Genomic DNA, 18,993 nt, shown 5'->3' on the forward strand with positions numbered 1-18,993 from the left:
AAAGTAACGTATTAAGATTGGAATCCATTTCAGAAGTCAAGAACTATAAGCCAAGGACGATTGACAGACGGAAGTCTCCAATGATACACAGTCTAACTTCTTCAGTCATTCCAGTTTCTTCATTAGGTTAGATACAGTTAGAACTCCAACTCTATGTCCGAGAGAATCCATTTCCAGCCAGTTCCAATAGACACCAAATTCTTCCGCATGCTGAGCCCAAAGCTGCCTCCTTGCTCTACATATTGTTCCTCAGAACAATAGAAGGCAAGTGGACCACCTCTGTACCACGACATCCTTTCAGATATTTAAAGCATTTTTTTTCAAGTTGCATAGTTCTTTCTTTATTGTACTTTTAATGTAAATATTTGTTCAAGTGTGTAATTGACATGTCAGACTATAATCTCTATTAAGATAGTGAAACTGGCTTTTAAATCTTACTCTGTAGTGCCTGGTACACAGAGCACTTAATGCACTGGCTGAATGGAAAGAAAAAAAAGGTACAGATGTCTGACTTCCTACTTGCACAAAACTGTCAATATTTTTGCTAAAATCAAGAAAGTCACCCAGTATAATCTCTCACTTTCTTCTAATTGTAATATCCTTATATTTTAATGTATAGTCCTTTGCCTTGAACACATTTCTAATACATGATATCGAACAATTTTATAATGTATTATAGAAACTTCCAGAGTCCAAAATGATCTAAACAGTAGGACATCTATGTTGTACAATGAACATATTACTAATCTTTTATCACATATTCAGTGCAATTTTGACATTATATTAATACAATGGATCTTTGTATTATCACATTGTAGCTTCAATTATATAAGTCCCATTATTTTTTAAAAAAGCATGTATGGCAAAACCAATATAGTATTGTAAAGTAAAATAAAGTAAAAATAAAAATTGAAAAAAAGAAACTGATTTGGGAGGGTAGCGTTGAAACGTGTATATTATCATATGTGAAACAGAACGCTGGTCCAGGTTTGATGCATGAGACAGGGTACTCAGGGATGGTGCACTGGGATGACCCTGGGGGATGGGATGGGGACAGAGGTGGGAGGGGGGTTCTGGATGGGGAACACATGTGTGCCCATGGCTGATTCATGTTGATGTATGGCAAAACCCACTACAATATTGTAATTAGCCTCCAATTAAAATAAATAAATTAATTAAAAACTTATTTGGACTCCAAAAGAAAAAAAAAAGCATTCACTAAATAGATACTTTCAAACTACAAACAAGTAAGGAACAAGTATGAACAGGGTAAGGTCAGATCTCTTAGGCGTGCTGAGGTAGAAAAAAAGGCTGAGAACTATAAATCCTCAATGATTAGATCTCCTTTTTTAAAAAACAATTTTTTTCTAAGAAATGTATGTGAATCTTTGGAATAGGCAATGGCACCCCACTCCAGTACTCTTGCCTGGAAAATCCCATGGACAGAGGAGCCTGGTGGGCTACAGTCCAAGGGGTCGCTAAGAGCTGGACACGACTGAGCAACTTCACTTTCACTTTTCACTTTCATGTATTGGAGGAGGAAATGGCAACCCACTCCAGTGTTCTTGCCTGGAGAATCCCAGGGACGGCGGAGCCTGGTGGGCTGCCGTCTATGGGGTCGCACAGAGTTGGACACGACTGAAGCGACTTAGCAGCAGCAGCAGCTTGTGAATCTTTACCAACTATTAATAATTGGAATCAATAAATACTTACTTCACTGTGGCACTTAGAAGAAAGTTCAGCTGTGGCATTAACAGGTTGTCAGGAGCTGACAGATAGCGATCAAACTGAACCTAAATGAAACAGAGAAATTGGAAACACAAAGCGCATATATCTGCTAACAGACCTCCCTAATAATCATCCCTTTTTAAGGATTAAATCCTTGGGAAAATCCCATATTCCAAATAACGAGGTCTTTGTGATCAAAATGACTTATTTCTTATATATTCTAACTAAATTCACTGTAAGTGTCAACTCTTTAAGGTACTCAGTATCAGCAATATCTACTTTTAAAATTTCAGATCCAAGCCATTCATTTTGATCTCCCTCACCAAACTTCTGAGTAATAATAAGATGTTAAGTCATCAGATTTCAAGTCTACCTTACTTTTTAAAATCCAGAGTATCTGTTAATCATTCATTATTTTTTAATTTATTTTAATATAAATTTATTTTAATTGGAGACATTTATTCATTATTAATATTCACAGAGTACCTGTTATTAGTAAGGTACCTTATAACGTAATATAAATATAATGGTGAGCAAAAAAAGACAGTCCCTAGCTTCACAGAGCTCATGGTCTAGTGAGAGAGGTAGTAAACAAATGTAAATAAAGGAAAAACCAAGGCACCAATACTATAAAAGCATCCATCACGATGACACAGATCTAATCTTTGTGTCTGGCAAAAGCGTCTCTGAGCAAAGGACACTTTAAGTGAAATCGTGAAGACGAACTGACATTAGGTTGTGTGTGCATAGTGGGGACAGTGTGGATGAAGGCTTAGGTGAGAAAGAATGGCTACTAGAGCTCAGTTCATATAGGACTTGAAAGCTTTTCTAACAGATTCTAATTTCCACTGTAAAAGCATTAGGAAAACCATTAAAGGAGGGAAATAATGAAAGGGGGGAAATCATCTGATTTGAACTTGAGATGCTAACTCTGGCCACAGCAAAAAGAATCAAAGGGGAGGTCGTACATAGCAGATGCAAGAGCAACAAACGGGTAGCTCCTGCACCATCTCAAACAAGGGCAAAAGGAGTGGAAAGAAGAGAAGATATCTGAGAAAATTAGAGAGCAAACTCATCGCGAGTTGGTTAATAGTAAATGGGATGAAGGGGTTGACTCTGAGATTTTGGATCTGCATGATTTAATTCACAGCATTATCACAATTCACAACTGTATTCTTTATACATTTATTTAGTTGCATGATAAATGCAGCTCTTATTGGTGGTTTTCTCTAATGATATATAGCCTAACTTCTTCATGTTGTCATTCCTGTTTCTTCATTAGGTTAGGAGTAAAAGTCTGAAACTGAAGAAAACTTAAACAGGAATAATAAGACTATTAGGGCATAGTGAGATATTACTACCAATGTCTGTCTTGATCAGACCTCTTTAAAGGGATAAGTGTGCAATCATTATGACTGGACCCAGTTGTGAATACACCAAATTATCACACGGGAAAGAGTAAGAATAACATTCCATAAAGAAACGTATACTGACATGCTTTATTGCGTACTTACCATTGCAGCCTTCAGTGCCACAGAATCTAGGTTGGGCAAGTTAGCTAAAGGGCCCTTAAGGAACAAAAGGCCAAAAACAAGATGAAAACAGGTGCTAAATGTTACAGTTCACTTATGAAATACAGTCCATTAGGAGACTTTCCAAATTTGAAAATTTAGTTTATTTCCAAAGAACATCCTATCTTCAACCTCAATTAAAAGAGGGACTATGACCTGTTAATTTCTGTATAACTAGCGTGAAGGTCCCCAATAATATGTGTTGGAGTGAGGAGCACATACGTTTATGGACAATGAAACAGCAGGATACTTCAGATTTAATCATAAGCAAGAAAAAAGGGCAGTGAAGTACTGAGAAATGGCAGTGAAAAATAGGGACTTGAAGAGTCTCACTTTGACAATTTTAGATAGTATAAAAAAAGTAGCAGAATTAGCTCCTTCTGGTGGAAACTTGCTTATTACCTTATCAAAAGAAAAAATTCAAAACCTGTGCTCTTTGAGAGTGTCACTTAAATAAGAGTTCCTGGGTTACAAAATATTCTTCACCTTAATGTTATTTAAAAGAGTTTTTTGCTTTTTAAAGAAAAATGCTTACATGGTTTCCTAGGCTTCTCTCCTACTCCGTGTTCCAATTCTATTGGAGTTCCATAACTGAACAAGATCGTATGCTAGCCCCAGAAGTATTTACCTTTCCAAATAATAGACCATGATCTGCTAAATTAAAATGGGGAATGACTGCTATTTACATATAGTAATCTAAGCATTCAATTAGTTGATGGTGATAAAGGACTTTGAAAAATTTACCAATGTATTAATTTATACATTTTTCTATACTAATTTTTGTATATTTTCGTTACTTTTAACCCAAACTATCTAGAGTAAAAAGGACAGTTAACATTTGGGGACACTCTACTATATTTCCGGTAGTCATCTGAGCACTACACAGGCATTATCTTACTTAATCTTCAGAATAACCCTATGTTACAGATATTAGTACCCTCAATTTACAAATGAGGAAACAGAGGAAACAGAGTCGCAGAGCCAAGATTCTAATGAGTCTAGCTCTAGAAGACACAGTCTAAATTGGTGTTTCTCTCTAGTTAGAAACAGCTATGTGCTTACCTGTTCAGTTTTATGTTGCTGTACCATGTTATAAATATAACTCAAGCCTGCTCTGGTTAAAACATAAGAAGCTTGCTCATTTATGAGTGTGTCCAAATGTGCTTCAATCTAAAATAAAATACAATGAAAAGAAAACATTTTAAAAGAAGAATAGGACTGCTGAGAGGAGAAGCAGACTGGCCTGGATTCCTAGCTCTTCATCGTGCTCCTTGCTGAGGCACAGGGACTGCTCTTCTATAAAGACTTTTCCTTCCTCAAAGAGGAAGTCCCCTCACAAATGCCAAGAAAGTCTTTGAGGATTCCAGGGCTAGTCAAAAAAATGTGAGCTGCTTCTTAGCTCTTTTAAAAGCTGGTATGAAGCAAACAAACAAAAACTACTCATCAACAACAACAGTGTAAAATAAAATACTTAGGAAGAATTCTGGGAGGACGAGGACTTGCTGTTTCTCACACCCACACTGCCTCATGCTCCCAACTTACTGGACTGACCCAGCCAATCAGATATGCCATCTGGAGAGGCCCGGAGGAAATCCCACAGGGGCTGAAGCTGTAAGTTCCCCTGAAGAAAGCAGATCTGGGACAACTAGGGGATGGTTGAGGACCCAGCAGAAGACTAGTCAGAGGTGTCAGGGTCCGGGGCTGCCTACAGAGACTGTGCTGGCAGGTAGGAGTTGTATGCGCTCACCTGCTTTTGCTGTTCTTGGGGAAGCTACCTATGGCTAATGGGGGCAGAAGTCACAGGCGGAGACTGCCTGGTGGGATGACAAATTCCCAGGAAGGGAATTCCCTTCCCTTTACCAGTACAGGCCTGAAAGCCTGGAGCTCTTCCTGCTGTTCCTCCCTCACTGTTATCAACCTGTTTACCAATGGCACAGTTCACTATTAATAGATGATGTTCCCATCTGAATGCCTGCCATTGTCCAATCCTCTACAGTAACTGAGGCCCTCCCCTTAAAAAACTTACAACTGGTTTAAAAAAGGTGATAGGTTCTAAGAGGAAAGCCACCAGAGTAATGAAAACAAGTGTCTTTTCTTGACGTAACACAGGTAGCTGAGACAGCAAACAATCCGCCTGCAATGCAGGAAACCTGGCTTCGATCCCTGGGTTGGGAAGATCTCCTGGAGAAGGGAATGGTACACACTCCAGTATGTTTGCCTGGAAAATACCATGGACAGAGGGGCCTGGTGGGATACAGTCCATGGAGTTGCAAAGTCACATGACTGAGCGACTAACACATGTATACTGAAAGACACAGAGCACTTTAATTTTTTTCAAGTGAATGCTCAAGAAAGTACAATTAGAACCTTTACTTACTAGTCTCTTTGAAAAACTAAGAAAAATAAGATTGCAAATATTAATATTTAATGAAAGAGTTACCACTAAGAACCAAATTAGTATCTGAAAGAAAAATGGAAGAATAGTAATACAGAATAAATATCAAAGAAATATATTAAAGTGAAGAGGTTTAAAGAGAAATTAAAAGACAAGTTCAGGAGATAAAGCCAACTAAGGACAGAAGCTTTTTATATTCAGAATATAAAAAGTAACAGATGGAGAAGTGATAATTAATTAAAGATTACAGAAAACTTTCTTGAGCAAAAAAAAAAAAAAAAAAGGTTGAATCTTCAGACTGAAATGGCTGTGCAAAGTCCAAAATGGAAGTAACAAAAAAAGAGACATACTAAAAAATATCCTGAGGAAATATCTGAACTCAAAGGAAAATCGTTGTAAGCTTCCACATGAATAAAATAGGTTTATTACAAAACTAAAGAGAATCAGACTGGCCTGGATTTCTTACTCAGAACACTGGAAGAAGTTTAAGAATGGAAGAAAATTAAAGATCTGAAAATCAAGAATCTTTTACTAAACAGGGAAAATCATTACTGCAGGGGCATGCTTCCCAGCAAGCAGCCACAGCCTTGCACAGTCCTTCCGCACTGATTCTGGTCTGGCCCATGAGACCAGCACTGGCCACCGCCTAACAGTGAGCACGATGCAGACCTAATAAGCACTTACATGGTGGGGTGTGTCCTCTTGGGATGCAAAAAATAACTTTGGGATATTTAAGAAACAAGGATAACTAGTGATAAAACAGATTGTTGGAGAACTGATACATATCTGCACACTTCGGGAATAGATTTAGACAAACGGCAGTCTGGGGTTGAATTAGTGATAAATACATTAAAAACTAATGAATTTTTTTAAAAGATTTTTACTAATTATACATAAACAATTATGGAAGAAAGAAAAATTAATCGTACTTCATATTTTGTAAAAAAAAAAAAAAAGAAAGCAGGAAATATCACGAATTAAGAGGTCTCAAAACTCATTTCTTGGAAAAATCAAAAGCAATACATTTTTACTGCAGCCACTGCCAACTGTTTATATTCTTGTGATAATAAAGAAGATTCAGAGTTTTGTGTTTTTGTAAAACATTTTAGCTACCAAATCACTATTTCAAACTCAGAAGTCAAGTGTCTGGTAAATTTTATAAATGGCTTTGTTGTGACGCTTAAGTGAGACCGTTTGGCTTAAGGACCAGCATGGTTGGTTTAACAAATTGTAATGTTGTGCCTAACACTGATTTACACATAGACAAAAATGTATCTGTCCTTTGCAACACCTTCTGCACAAGCTCTGCAGTTCGAAAAATATAGCACGTTATTCACAGTTCGGAAACTGAAATCTGCATATAGGATAATGGTTCAAATTAGTCAGAAAAGCTCCATTCTACCACCACATACTATGGTTTGAATAAAATATCCTACTCATTACATACCCTGGCTTCTCCCAAACTAAACTAAAATCCTGAGTATGGGATTCATAGAAATCAGGTCACTGAAGTTAGCTTATAGCCAGTAACTGAGATCATGTATGGAAAAAGAAGATTTCATCACAGTGAGCAGGCATGTCATGGCAAAATTAACCTGGAACTGCAGCATTTCCAGACGTCTGTCGGTGAATTCAAAGAGAGCCAACGTCGTCTTCATCATATACAGTGAATTGACCATGAAAGTGGCCATGTCAGCTGTGCCCAAATGGCTGGCTGATACAGTGCACATCTGGAGGAGAGGGTCCAAGACACACGATAAGACCTACAACGAAAAACAGAATTAAACAGACCCTTCATCTCCGTACCAAGTGATACAGGTCTGCGTTAATGGCACTTCAGAGTGAATGCCACACTAGAGAGGAAGAGACCAACTTACAGAAGCACATAGGAAAGAGATTAAATGGTATAGAAATCATAACTCTTAAAACAAGCATCGCTGAGTATATATTACCTTTTAAATTAATGGGAAACGGTTTACTATTTGAAGGTAAAAACACTGAGAAGGGGTGTCAAGATACATGGGTTACAAAATGCCAGAATTTCAACACAAGGTACATTAGAGGAGTAATGGTCATTAAGAGTGAATTTACAACACACCTGCACAAAATCAGCTTGACGGGCATCTAACGGCACAACTGAAGAATCATGAGATGCTAGAACTTCACGCAGCAACACGAGCGTCTGATTTAAGGCAGAACTTGGCCCAAGATCAGGCGGTGGGAGTTCAACCTAAAATAAAGGATGATCTATACACTGCTTATACTTTTCTACTAAACTTTAGTGTCTAAATATGTCAGTTCACAGTAAAATCATTCACATGAAAGATATAAAGCACTGGCTGACACATTACAAAAGCTATCATCTATCAATTGTTTATTCCCTAGTGTACTAATGAAAACCACAGAAAGTGACACAAAAGTTTTTGTTAGGTTATCTCAGCATTAATATATCAGAAGTATAGAATTTGTACTTTTAAGATACAAAAAATTATGAGGAAAAACTTAGTAGTCTTTGAATTTAGGATTATATTTTCATATGGATTTGAAACGGCCTATTCTGTTTAGCCCTAGTCTTAAGAAAAAAGTAATTCACAGAGAGAGCAGTACTTCCCCAACTATAACTGAGAATCACCACTCCCTGTCATGCCCCAGTCTCAGCTATTGTGGCTCAATACATACAGGTTCAGGGTCTATATACTTGAAACTAAATCCCCCTACAACTGAGCTCCCTCACTGAGTTTATGAGTAATCTCTTATCCAAAACCAGACTCCCTTTCTTGTCCTGCCCTTGCTCCCCTCAGGACTGATGAGTATCAAAGAAAAGGGGAGACTGAAACCAAGCAGGACCCTATAGGACATTCCCAGGTACAAAAGCCCCTCCGTGTCCCCCATTTCCTGTTTGTAGAACAAAAGGCTTTAGTCTCCTACGCCTCTCCTGAGTTCAGAAGAGCAGAAGCAAACGGTTAATGATTACGACAACAGACTCACAGGACTCCTAGTTCCTTCTGAAAAGATACAGGTAACAATCCGATGCATACTCTGAGTTGTTCTGGATAAAGTAAGACCCCATCCGGGCAGAGAATGGTGACTACATGCTGATCACAAACACACAGACCCCTGCTGGAACCAGCAGGTTAAGATTCCCAGAAAGTTACCTTATCACCAATAAAGTAATCAATAACCAATAACCAATCAGAAGGTCCACAAGCTCATCACGCATCCTAAGATCCTTTCCCGTAACACTGTCTTTAAAAACCCTGCCTGAACGTCATCAAGGAATTCCTATCTTTTGAGCATTAGCTGCCCCTTCTCCTTGCTTGGCACTCTGCAAATAAACCCTTACTTTGTTCCAAACACCCACGGTCAGAGTTTGGCTTTCCAGCCCTGTGGGCACATGAGGCCCCTCTCAGTAACATACATTGAAACCATCACCACATTCTATACCACAACCATTTCCTCTGAAAGTTTCCTCTTATCTTACTTATTTACGGAATTACAATTTTAAGTCAATACAATTATTCAGAAGAAATTTAAGAGTGCAAGTTAATGTTTGAAATGTCAAAAAATTTACAACTTTTTCACATATTGTATTTAAAATTTAACAAGCATTTTAGCTGAAAACATTGTTTTTGCCTGTTTTTCCTGGCAGAATAATCTGCAAGGAATAATGCAAATCTCGAAGTATTCCTCTTAAAAAGCACTTTTCAAACTTTAAGATGCAAACAAATGACCAAGGAATCTGGTTAAATGCACATTCTGATTCAGCAGGTCTGAATCTTAATCTCAGGTGCCTAAGGTTCTTCATCTCAGCTAAACTAATAAACTCCGAGGTGATGCCCAAGCTGCTCCTCCAAGAACTACAATTTGAACAGTAATAAGACATTCTAAACAGGAGTGATATCCAAGAATTTAAACCAAAATTTAAGGGACCATTTAGATTTTCTTTTCAGAGTGCTAGGCAAGTCAACCCTACTTATTATTAATTTGATATGGGTTTCATTCACGATAAAACATACCCTTTAAATTAGTACTGAATTACTATAGTGAAAAGAACTTTTCAGAAAGTGTCTCTCTAACTAAAACTGCTATGACATTGTATCTTTTAGGGGATCCTTTAGATTTTGCTAGATGCACAGCTATGAATGTTTCGGGAGAGCCTGAGAAACAAGGGAGTACACATACTTGGCTACTGAAGTGCTTCAAACACTTTGCTAGGGAAAAGGTACATCTTTCAATAAAATAACGTCCTTGAACTTTCCTTTAGCATACCAGATAAAGAATTAGCTCCCAAATGTGTCCTTTTAAAAGCAAAGAACGAATCATAAAAGAGTTCATTTCTGGCTATATCTTTATTTTAAAAGCTATTCTTCCTAACAATTTTATAATCCACTTTAAAATTCTATTAACAAAAAACGGGTGCTTTGGTAGTGAAGACCATTCTGCAATATGTGTTTTCCTCATAAGGCTATAATCTTCTTGGAAGAGATGAATGGTTTATAAGAGGCAGAATAAGATGATAATATACTTAACATAAAATATGGAACATTAAAATTTGAAGAAAGTAAGATTTTCTGAAAGAAACCTGAAATGGTTGTCTACATATAAGTAACACATGAGCTATAAAAAGCATCATATTCCAATCTCACGTAATGTTAAAATATCCCTAAATATTACCCAATTCATATCTAAGAAAAACATTTCAGGGCATAATTATTGATAATAACAATTAAATAATAATGTCATAAACCCATCAACCTAATCTCACACAGGCTGCAGTATTAATTGGTACTTAATATATTCAAATTACAATTCTTCCTTTCCCTGTTTTTATCCTATTCTGTTCTAGAATTTAGCTGGAAGACGCCACACTTAAAATTTGCCTTTCATTAACCATTGTATTTTCCTGCAACTTTCATTTTAACTTTATAAGAGAAATACAGTATTTAAGAACATAGTGGGTTTTCCGAATGAAAATGAAACAAAATAAATGGATACCATTTGAGAAAAATAAGTGTGATCCTTCTTTCCCCGCATGGACAAAAATAAACTTTATGTAGATTAAAAATTCAATATAAAAGTGAAATTACAGAAAGACCTAAGAACATGCATTTATATAAATTTATTAAATAATCTAACACTTTCCCACTACTAGATATTAACTTTAACATATAATAAATTCTCTATATATTTTCTTGATGTGGGAAAGTTTTTGAAGTACGTTTTATAGCAAGTTCCCAAAGGAGAAACAATAGAGAAAAAAAATGTTAGATTTTACTGTGTAAACATTAAAAGGGATTTATCAGAATATACTACAGGCAAAATCAAAAGGTAAATGATGACATGGAGAAAAGATTTGTAATATATATGACACTTAATTTTCATAATGTATAAAAATATCAGAAAATAACAAGAATAAGATACAACTTGGTAGGAAAAGGGCAAAGGATTTGAAAAACCAATCCATGTGGTAATGATAATGACTGACTTTCACTTGCTGAACTATCCCTGCAATCCAGGAAGAAATCCCAGTTGGTCAGGCTATATAATCTTTTCTAAGGACTTCATTTGCTTGCTAGTTATACTTTTCAATTCCAGAATTTCTTGTTGAGATTCTCTGCCTCTTGGTAGGTATTTCCACTGTGTCCACACACTGTCCTCCTGACTCATGTTTAACATAACTGTTCTTAAGTCTTGGCTGGCAGATGCACCATCAAGTCTTTTGCAGGAAGGTATCTGCTTTGAATGGGCCACATTTCCCTGTTTATGTGCCTTGTGATTTTTTGCTGAAAACAGCATTTGTTAACCCTGGAAATAAATTCTCCCCCTTCTCCAGGGTGTGCCATTTCATGTTACTATTTTTTTTTTAACTTGCTGTAGGCTATCTCTGTGCCAAGGATCAGGCTGAGGTGTAAACTAAAGTTCTCAGGTCTTTCTGAGCCTGCTCCTTTCCCTGAACATGTGGTTACTTTTTAATTTTCCTTGTATATACTGTTGTTTTTGAATGTTTTTAATGTCTGACTCCCATCATGGGAAAAAGAAAAAATATTAAGCGGGTAGAAAAAATGCATTAACCTTTGAAATCACCCGGAAGTCAATTTAGCCAAATGACTAATTTAGGGGGAGGAGTCTGTCACAACGCGGAAGTGTAGAAACAGTGGCCACCCTCCTCTTCACAACCCTGGGATGAGAGCACAGACCCCAGAGGTGTGGAGGACAGGGTCCTGTTTGTCCACCCTGGCTCTACAAGCTGTGTGCAAGGCACTCAAGGAACAAGCACACAGCTGCCCGCCACAGCCCTGGGGGTGGGAGACGGGTAGCTGCAAGTATGCTACGAGTTGAAGTTGACCAAAATTAACTGCAATTTACAATCCAAGCCTTCCCCTAGAATTTGCAATTCTTCAATAGACTCCAGAGTTCCAAAATAGTTACACCGGACAAATTCTGCTAGTGCACTTGTCTAAGGTGTAAAGACAGATTCCTGGTTGCCAAATTCCCCAAATTCCCTTGTTGCCAGATTCCCACGTTGCCAAATTCCCCCAAAATTATTAATCCTTGTATATTGATCTTGTCACCAATTGTATTTCTTGAGTTTTTGAAGTACAATCAGAGCATTCACAAATAATCTATTTCTTACTTTAAAATGTTTGTATCTCTCATTACTTTATCTGGACTTTTATTTAAATAAGCAGTTCTTGGCAAGTATTCTTGTTGTGTTCTTTCTTGACTTAAACAGAAACATAATACTAGTGCTTCTATGTTAATCATGATATTGGCTGTTAGTTTTATTAATCTTTATATGGTAAAGGAAGTATTTCTAATTTCTCATTTACTAATATTTTCCCTCAACAATTTAATTAAATATCTAATATGCCATCAAATTTGGAAAACTCAGCAGTGGCCACAAGATTGGAAAAGGTCAGTTTTCATTCCAATCTCAAAGAAAGGCAATGCCAAAGAATGCTCAAACTACTGCACAATTGCTGGTTTTAGAAAAGGCAGAGGAACCAGAGATCAAATTGCCAACATCTGCTGGATCATGGAAAAAGCAAGAGAGTTCCAGAAAACATCTATTTCTGCTTTATTGACTATGCCAAAGCCTTTGACTGTGTGGATCACAATAAACTGTGGAAAATTCTTCAAGAGATGGGAATACCAGACCACCTGACCTGCCTATATGCAGGTTGAGAAACCTATACGCAGGTCAGGATGCAACAGTTAGAACTGGACATGGAACAACAGACCTGGTTGCAAATAGGAAAAGGAGTACGTCAAGGGTGTGTATTGTCACTCTGCTTATTTAACTTATATGCAGAGTACATCATGAGAAACGCTGGGCTGGAAGAAGCACAAGCCGTAATCAAGATTGCTGGGAGAAATATCAATAACTTCAGATATGCAGATGACACCACCCTTATGGCAGAAAGTGAAGAGGAACTAAAAAGCCTCTTGATGAAAGTGAAAGAGGAGAGTGAAAAAGTTGGCTTAGAGCTCAACGTTCAGAAAACTAAGATCATGGCATCTGGTCCCATCACTACATGGGAAATAGATGGGAAACAGTGGAAACAGTGTCAGACTTTATTTTGGGGGGGCTCTAAAATCATTGCAGATGGTGACTGCAGCCATGAAATTAAAAGATGCTTACTCCTTGGAAGGAAAGTTATGACCAATCTAGATAGCATATTAAAAAGCAGAGACATTACTTTGCCAACAAAGGTCCGTCTAGTTAAGGCTATGGTTTTTCCTGTGGTCATGTATGGATGTGAGAGTTGGACTGTGAAGAAAGCTGAGCGCCGAAGAATTGACGCTTTTGAACTGTAGTGTTGGAGAAGACTCTTGGGAGTCCCTTGGACTGCAAGGAGATCCAACCAGTCCATTCTAAAGGAAATCAGTCCTGGGTGTTCATTGGAAGGACTGATGTTAAAGCTGAAACTCCAGTACTTTGGCTACCTCATGTGAAGAGTTGACTCATTGGAAAAGACTCTGATGCTAGGAGGGGTTGGGGGCAGGAGGAGAAGGGGACAACAGAGGATGAGATGGCTGGATGGCATCACGGACTCGATGGAGGTGAGTCTGAGTGAACTCCGGGAGTTGTTGATGGACAGGGAGGCCTGGCGTGCTGTGATTCATGGGGTCTCAAAGAGTTGGACACAACTGAGTGACTGAACTGAACTGAGTAAGTTTTAATCCTCCTCTCTGGTTATTATCTCCAATTCTGATGTTATATTTTAAATTTTGTCACTGCTTAAAGAATTGCTAGAAGGTTGTCAATTTTGTTGATCTTTTCAACAAATCATCAATTTTGTTTTTCTGGTTTCTAATTGATTGTAGAAATGTACATTCATTTTTCCTTTTACCATTCTGCTTTATTATTCCCTTTTCAGATTTCACAATAAAAATGCCTCCTACATTTTATTCTATTTTTTTAGTTCCTATGTTTTCCATTAGTAAAGCTTTGGGTAATATTCTCCTGTGCTTTCCCCATATTGCAATCTGGCTCTTGCCCCCACCACGTGAATAAAATTGTCCTCAGTAAGTCATGGATCACCTACATATTGACAAAGATAACAAACCTGCTGTCTCTTGTTTTTAACAGAACTCTTCCTATAGTATGTGCCACCAACCATGCTTTCACCTCTATTCTCTTGGCTTTTCTGATAAAATCCTCTTCTCATTTGTCTCCTGCCTCTCCAACCTTCTTCAGAATCCCACCATCGTTGGGCTTACCACCTTCTCTGAAATGCTACTGTTTCTCAAGACTGTGTCCTAGAAGCCCTACTCTCATTAAACATGATTCCTAGCGACCTCATATAAACCCATGGATTCAACCCTTTTATACACAAAACCCTGTAAATCCAAATGCACGGCTCCCTGCTGGATGAGATTGACTATAAAGGAGGATATCCCACGTACGTCTTGTCTAATTTAGACAATATTGTCATCTTATCCCCTAGATTTTGCACTTTCTCTTTATTCCAGATACTTGCAATTAGTATCAATATTCCCAGGTTGGGAACTTAGGAATTATTTTAGAACTCTTTCCTCTGATTTAACCACATTCTATCAGTCACCAACTTTTGAAGACTTACCTTTACCCTTCAAGAATCTGTCCCCTTATGGCTCCTCCCTTAGTGTATGTGTTTTCATAAAAACTACTTCAATGAAAATTCCTTCACTACCCTGTCTGCAACCTGACTTCTCTGTCTATATTCCATCCTGTCTCATTAAACAAAGAGTTGCATATTCTTTTTGCTTCCTCTACTTAGGATAACCTCTACCCACCCCACTTTTCACCTATCTAATCCCTATGTCCTTCAAAGTTCAACTCTTGTAACTCCCTCTCTGGAAAGCTCCCCCTCTGTATATCTGTATTATTATGGACACATATACTCCTCCTCTAAAGGCAAAGGGAAAAAGGAAAGATAAACCCATTTGAATGCAGAGTTCCAAAGACTAAGCCTTTGTCGTGATCAATGCAAAGAAATAGAGGAAAACAACAGAATGGGAAAGACTAGAGATCTCTTTAAGAAAATGAGAGATACCAAGGGAACATTTCAAGATGGGCACAATAAAGGACAGAAGTGGTATGGACCTAACAGAAGCAGAAGATATTAAAAAAAGATGGCACGAATACATAGAACCACCATACAAAAAAGATCTTCATGACCCAGATAACCATGATGGTGTGATCACTCAACTAGAGCCAGACATCCTGGAATGTGAAGTCACATGGGCCTTAGGAAGCATCAGTATGAACAAAGATAGTTGAAGTGATGGAATTCCAGTTGAGCTCTTTCAAATCCTAAAAGATGATGCTATGAAAGTGCTGCACTCAATATGTCAGCAAATTTGGAAAACTCAGCAGTGGCCACAGGACTGGAATAAGTCAGTTTTCATTCCAATCCCAAAGAAAGGGAAAGCTAAAGAATGTTCAAACAAATGTACAACTGTACTTATCTCACATGCTGGAAAAGTAATGCTCAAAATTCTCCAAGCCAGGCTTCAACAGTACGTAAACTGTGAAACTTCCAGATGTTCAAGCCAGATTTAGAAAAGGCATAGGATGCAGAGATCAAACTGCCAACGTCCACTGGATCATCAAAAAAGCAAGAGAAATCCAGATAACATCTACTTCTGCTTTACTGACTACACCAAAGCCTTTAACTGTGTGGATCACAATAAACTGTGGAAAATTCTTAAAGAGATGGGCATACCAGACCACCTTACAATGCCTCCTGAGAAATCTGTATGCAGGTCAAGAAGCAACAGTTAGCAGTGGACATGGAACAACAGATGGGTTCCAAATAGGAAAAGGAGTACATCAAGGCTGTATATTGTCACCCTGCTTATTTAACTTACATGCCGAGTACATCATGAGAAATGCTGGGCTGGATGAAGCACAAGCTGGAATAAAAATTGCAGGGAGAAATATCAATAAACTCAGGTATGCAGATGACACCACCCTTATGTCAGAAAGCAAAGAAGAACTAAAGAGTCTCTTGATGAAAGTGAAAGAGGAGAGTGAAAATGTTGGCTTAAAACTCAGATCATGGCATCCGATCCCATCACTTCACAGCAAATAGATGGGGAAACAATGGAAACAGTGAAACTTTAATTTTTTGGAGGCTCCAAAATCACTGCAGATGGTGACTGCAGCCATTAAAGACATTAAAAGATCTTGCTCCTTTTCATTAAAAGCTATCAGAGAAAAGCTATGATAAACCTAGACAGTATATTCAAAAGCAGAGACATTACTTTGCCAACAAAGGTCCATCTAGTCAAAGCTTTGGTTTTTCCAGTAATCATGTATGGATGTGAGAGCTGGACTATAAAGAAAGCTGAGTGCAGAAGAATTGATGCTTTTAAACTGTGCTGCTGCAGAAAACTCTTGAGAGTCCCTTGGACTGCAAGGAGATCCAGCCAGTCAATCCCGAAAGAAATCAGTCCTGAATACTCATTGAAAGCACTGATGCTGAAGCTGAAACTCCAATACTTTGGCCACCTGATGCAAAGAACTGACTCGTTGGAAAAGACCCTGATGCTGGGAAAGATTGAGGGCGGGAGGAGAAGGGGACGACAGAGGATGAGATAGCTGGATGGCATCAAGACCCAATGGACGTGAGTTTGAGCAAGCTCCCGGAGTTGGTGATGGACAGGGAGGCCTGGCGTGCTGCAGTCCATGCAGTCCAAGAGTCAGACATGACTGAGCGACTGAGCTAAACTAACACCCCTCCCTCATGTGCCAGCATAACACACTGCGGATGTCTCCCATAAAACACGTGATTCTACAGTAAGCACTGATTTATCAGACTATTTTCCATGAATGGAAGTGCAATCTGACACCAACAAACCTTCACTGTTTGCCCTTGTGCTCTCATTAGCAAGCAACATTCACAGTTTGTATCAGGGGTGAATGATTTTAGAAAACTTGTGTCTAAATAATAACTTCTATAACCATATCTAAAACAAGGACTGACTGCCTGTTAGTAAACTTCTGGTGATACAGGAAAACACATAAGTGAAATACTGCATCTCCACAAACTCATGCTGCTTTTCCAGAAAATTTGAATCCTATGTTAGGGTCAGACAGTAGACTCTTAAGGTTTCCCTGAGCTTAGGAATGTAAAATCCAGAGCCTCTATAAACTGGACTGCTACTGACTGCTCAACACCATACTATAAACCTGCGTCTAATATAACCAAGCAACTGGATAGAGCAGCATAATTTAAAACAAAAATGGTGATTGTGATACATCTCTAAAAAACCTGGGTCCTTAATAATGAAACAAAAGCAAAGAAGGATTTGATTGTCATAAACCCATTCCTTAAGGTCTTCCCAATTTACTTGTGCACAACACAATGCTCAATGTAAAATACTAGCTCTCACAGAACTCTTTCAGGTTTTTGCTTGTTGTTTTGTTTTCTTTGCTTTTATGGAATGTTTTTATTATCTTACTTGTTTCATAATTGTAATATGTAACTCAAAGGCACATAAGTTCCATAAGGAAAAAGCTAGACCACCAGTGTAAAAATATATGCCAGCTGTTTAGAAAAAGTATTTACTAAAAGTTCCAGTTTTTCAATCTGTATGTCATTTTAGTTCTGACCTATTAAATATAGAAAGTCTGCTTTAATTACAAATTGTGGGTTATTGAAAAATGGTAGTAAAACTAGGGCTTTGAGATTCTACTTCCAACTATGACTCGATGTTATACTGTTCTAGGAACAGACTATAAGCCTACAACCAGTAAGCCATCCCAAAATGAATTTTCTTGTTCATAGGAAGAACTCAAGGGAACACTAAGTGAAATGGGAATAAACTGTCACCAATGTATAAACAGTAAAACAGCATTTTTGAATGTGAAAGACTCACACAGTATAAGAACTGCATTTTTCAAACATACCTTGTCCATTAACTTACTGGCATGAAGACTTAAGCTGCTGAAGAATATTTTTTTGCTCAGCAAATGCATTTCTTCAATGGTAGTCAACAATGTAGTTGCGCTATTTCCAATAATGCCACTAAAAGCAAAGAATATTTCTGGTTGCAAAGCAGGTCTAAACAATTTAGCTCTATAATTGAGTAGAATTTTAAAAGATCCAGATTTAAATACAAGTTTTTATATAGAATATAACCTGTGAATTAAAACAATTACTCTAGTCTCATACAGAAATGAGGTTTTTGGTTTTTTTTAGGTTAGGTGATGAACAAATGAAAGCAAACTACAGTGTTTTCAATATCTCATAATCTCTTAGAAAAGCAGTGGGTTAGACTAAACCCTTATAGCATGCAAATCCATGTGGCTATTTTTCCGCTATTACGGTAAATGCATGTTTTGATTATCTGAAGATTAAAAGAAGATCTGCTTTTAATTTAAAGGAAGCCATTCCATTAGTAGCTCTATGGAGAAAATATTAATACTGAGCTTTTTTAAATAGAACTTATGCCATATCAGTAACACATCTGCAAATTATAAAGTATTATGATTATACAGCTGCCAAAAAAGTATCTTTAATTATGAAAAATTTGGTAACATTTTTAAATAACTACTCTACATCCTATAATTCTCAATTTTCTCCTACAAGGATATTTCTTAGACTTGTCCAGTGGGGTTTCTCATTTTTTGCAGAATGTAACACAACCATGTATATAAAACAATTTCCAATTTTATTTTCCTATTCATGTACTGAAAGTGATTCTTCTGTCCCTGATACTGGCATGCTTGTAAAAAGTCATCTAAAGTGATTTTTTTAATAGACTATCAAAAATATAGCTTGGAATACCAGTGTTTTACCACAACTC

General features: G+C 37.5%; 1 protein-coding gene across 1 annotated transcript in view; it reads right to left on the minus strand.

Annotated features, from left to right (window-relative positions):
• The window catches only part of COG6 (component of oligomeric golgi complex 6), a 60,895-nt gene that overhangs the window by 15,737 nt on the left and 26,165 nt on the right, over positions 1–18,993 (minus strand). The window contains exons 13-18 of the mRNA XM_004012096.6: positions 18,095–18,212; positions 7,793–7,924; positions 7,290–7,457; positions 4,362–4,469; positions 3,243–3,296; positions 1,714–1,793 (exon numbers count right to left, since the gene is read on the minus strand). Of these exons, the coding sequence (XP_004012145.3) occupies positions 1,714–1,793; positions 3,243–3,296; positions 4,362–4,469; positions 7,290–7,457; positions 7,793–7,924; positions 18,095–18,212 (660 nt within the window). The remainder of the gene's footprint in view (positions 1–1,713; positions 1,794–3,242; positions 3,297–4,361; positions 4,470–7,289; positions 7,458–7,792; positions 7,925–18,094; positions 18,213–18,993) is intronic.

The sequence above is a fragment of the Ovis aries genome, chromosome 10, assembly GCF_016772045.2.
Source record: "Ovis aries strain OAR_USU_Benz2616 breed Rambouillet chromosome 10, ARS-UI_Ramb_v3.0, whole genome shotgun sequence".
Lineage (NCBI taxonomy): Eukaryota > Metazoa > Chordata > Mammalia > Artiodactyla > Bovidae > Ovis > Ovis aries.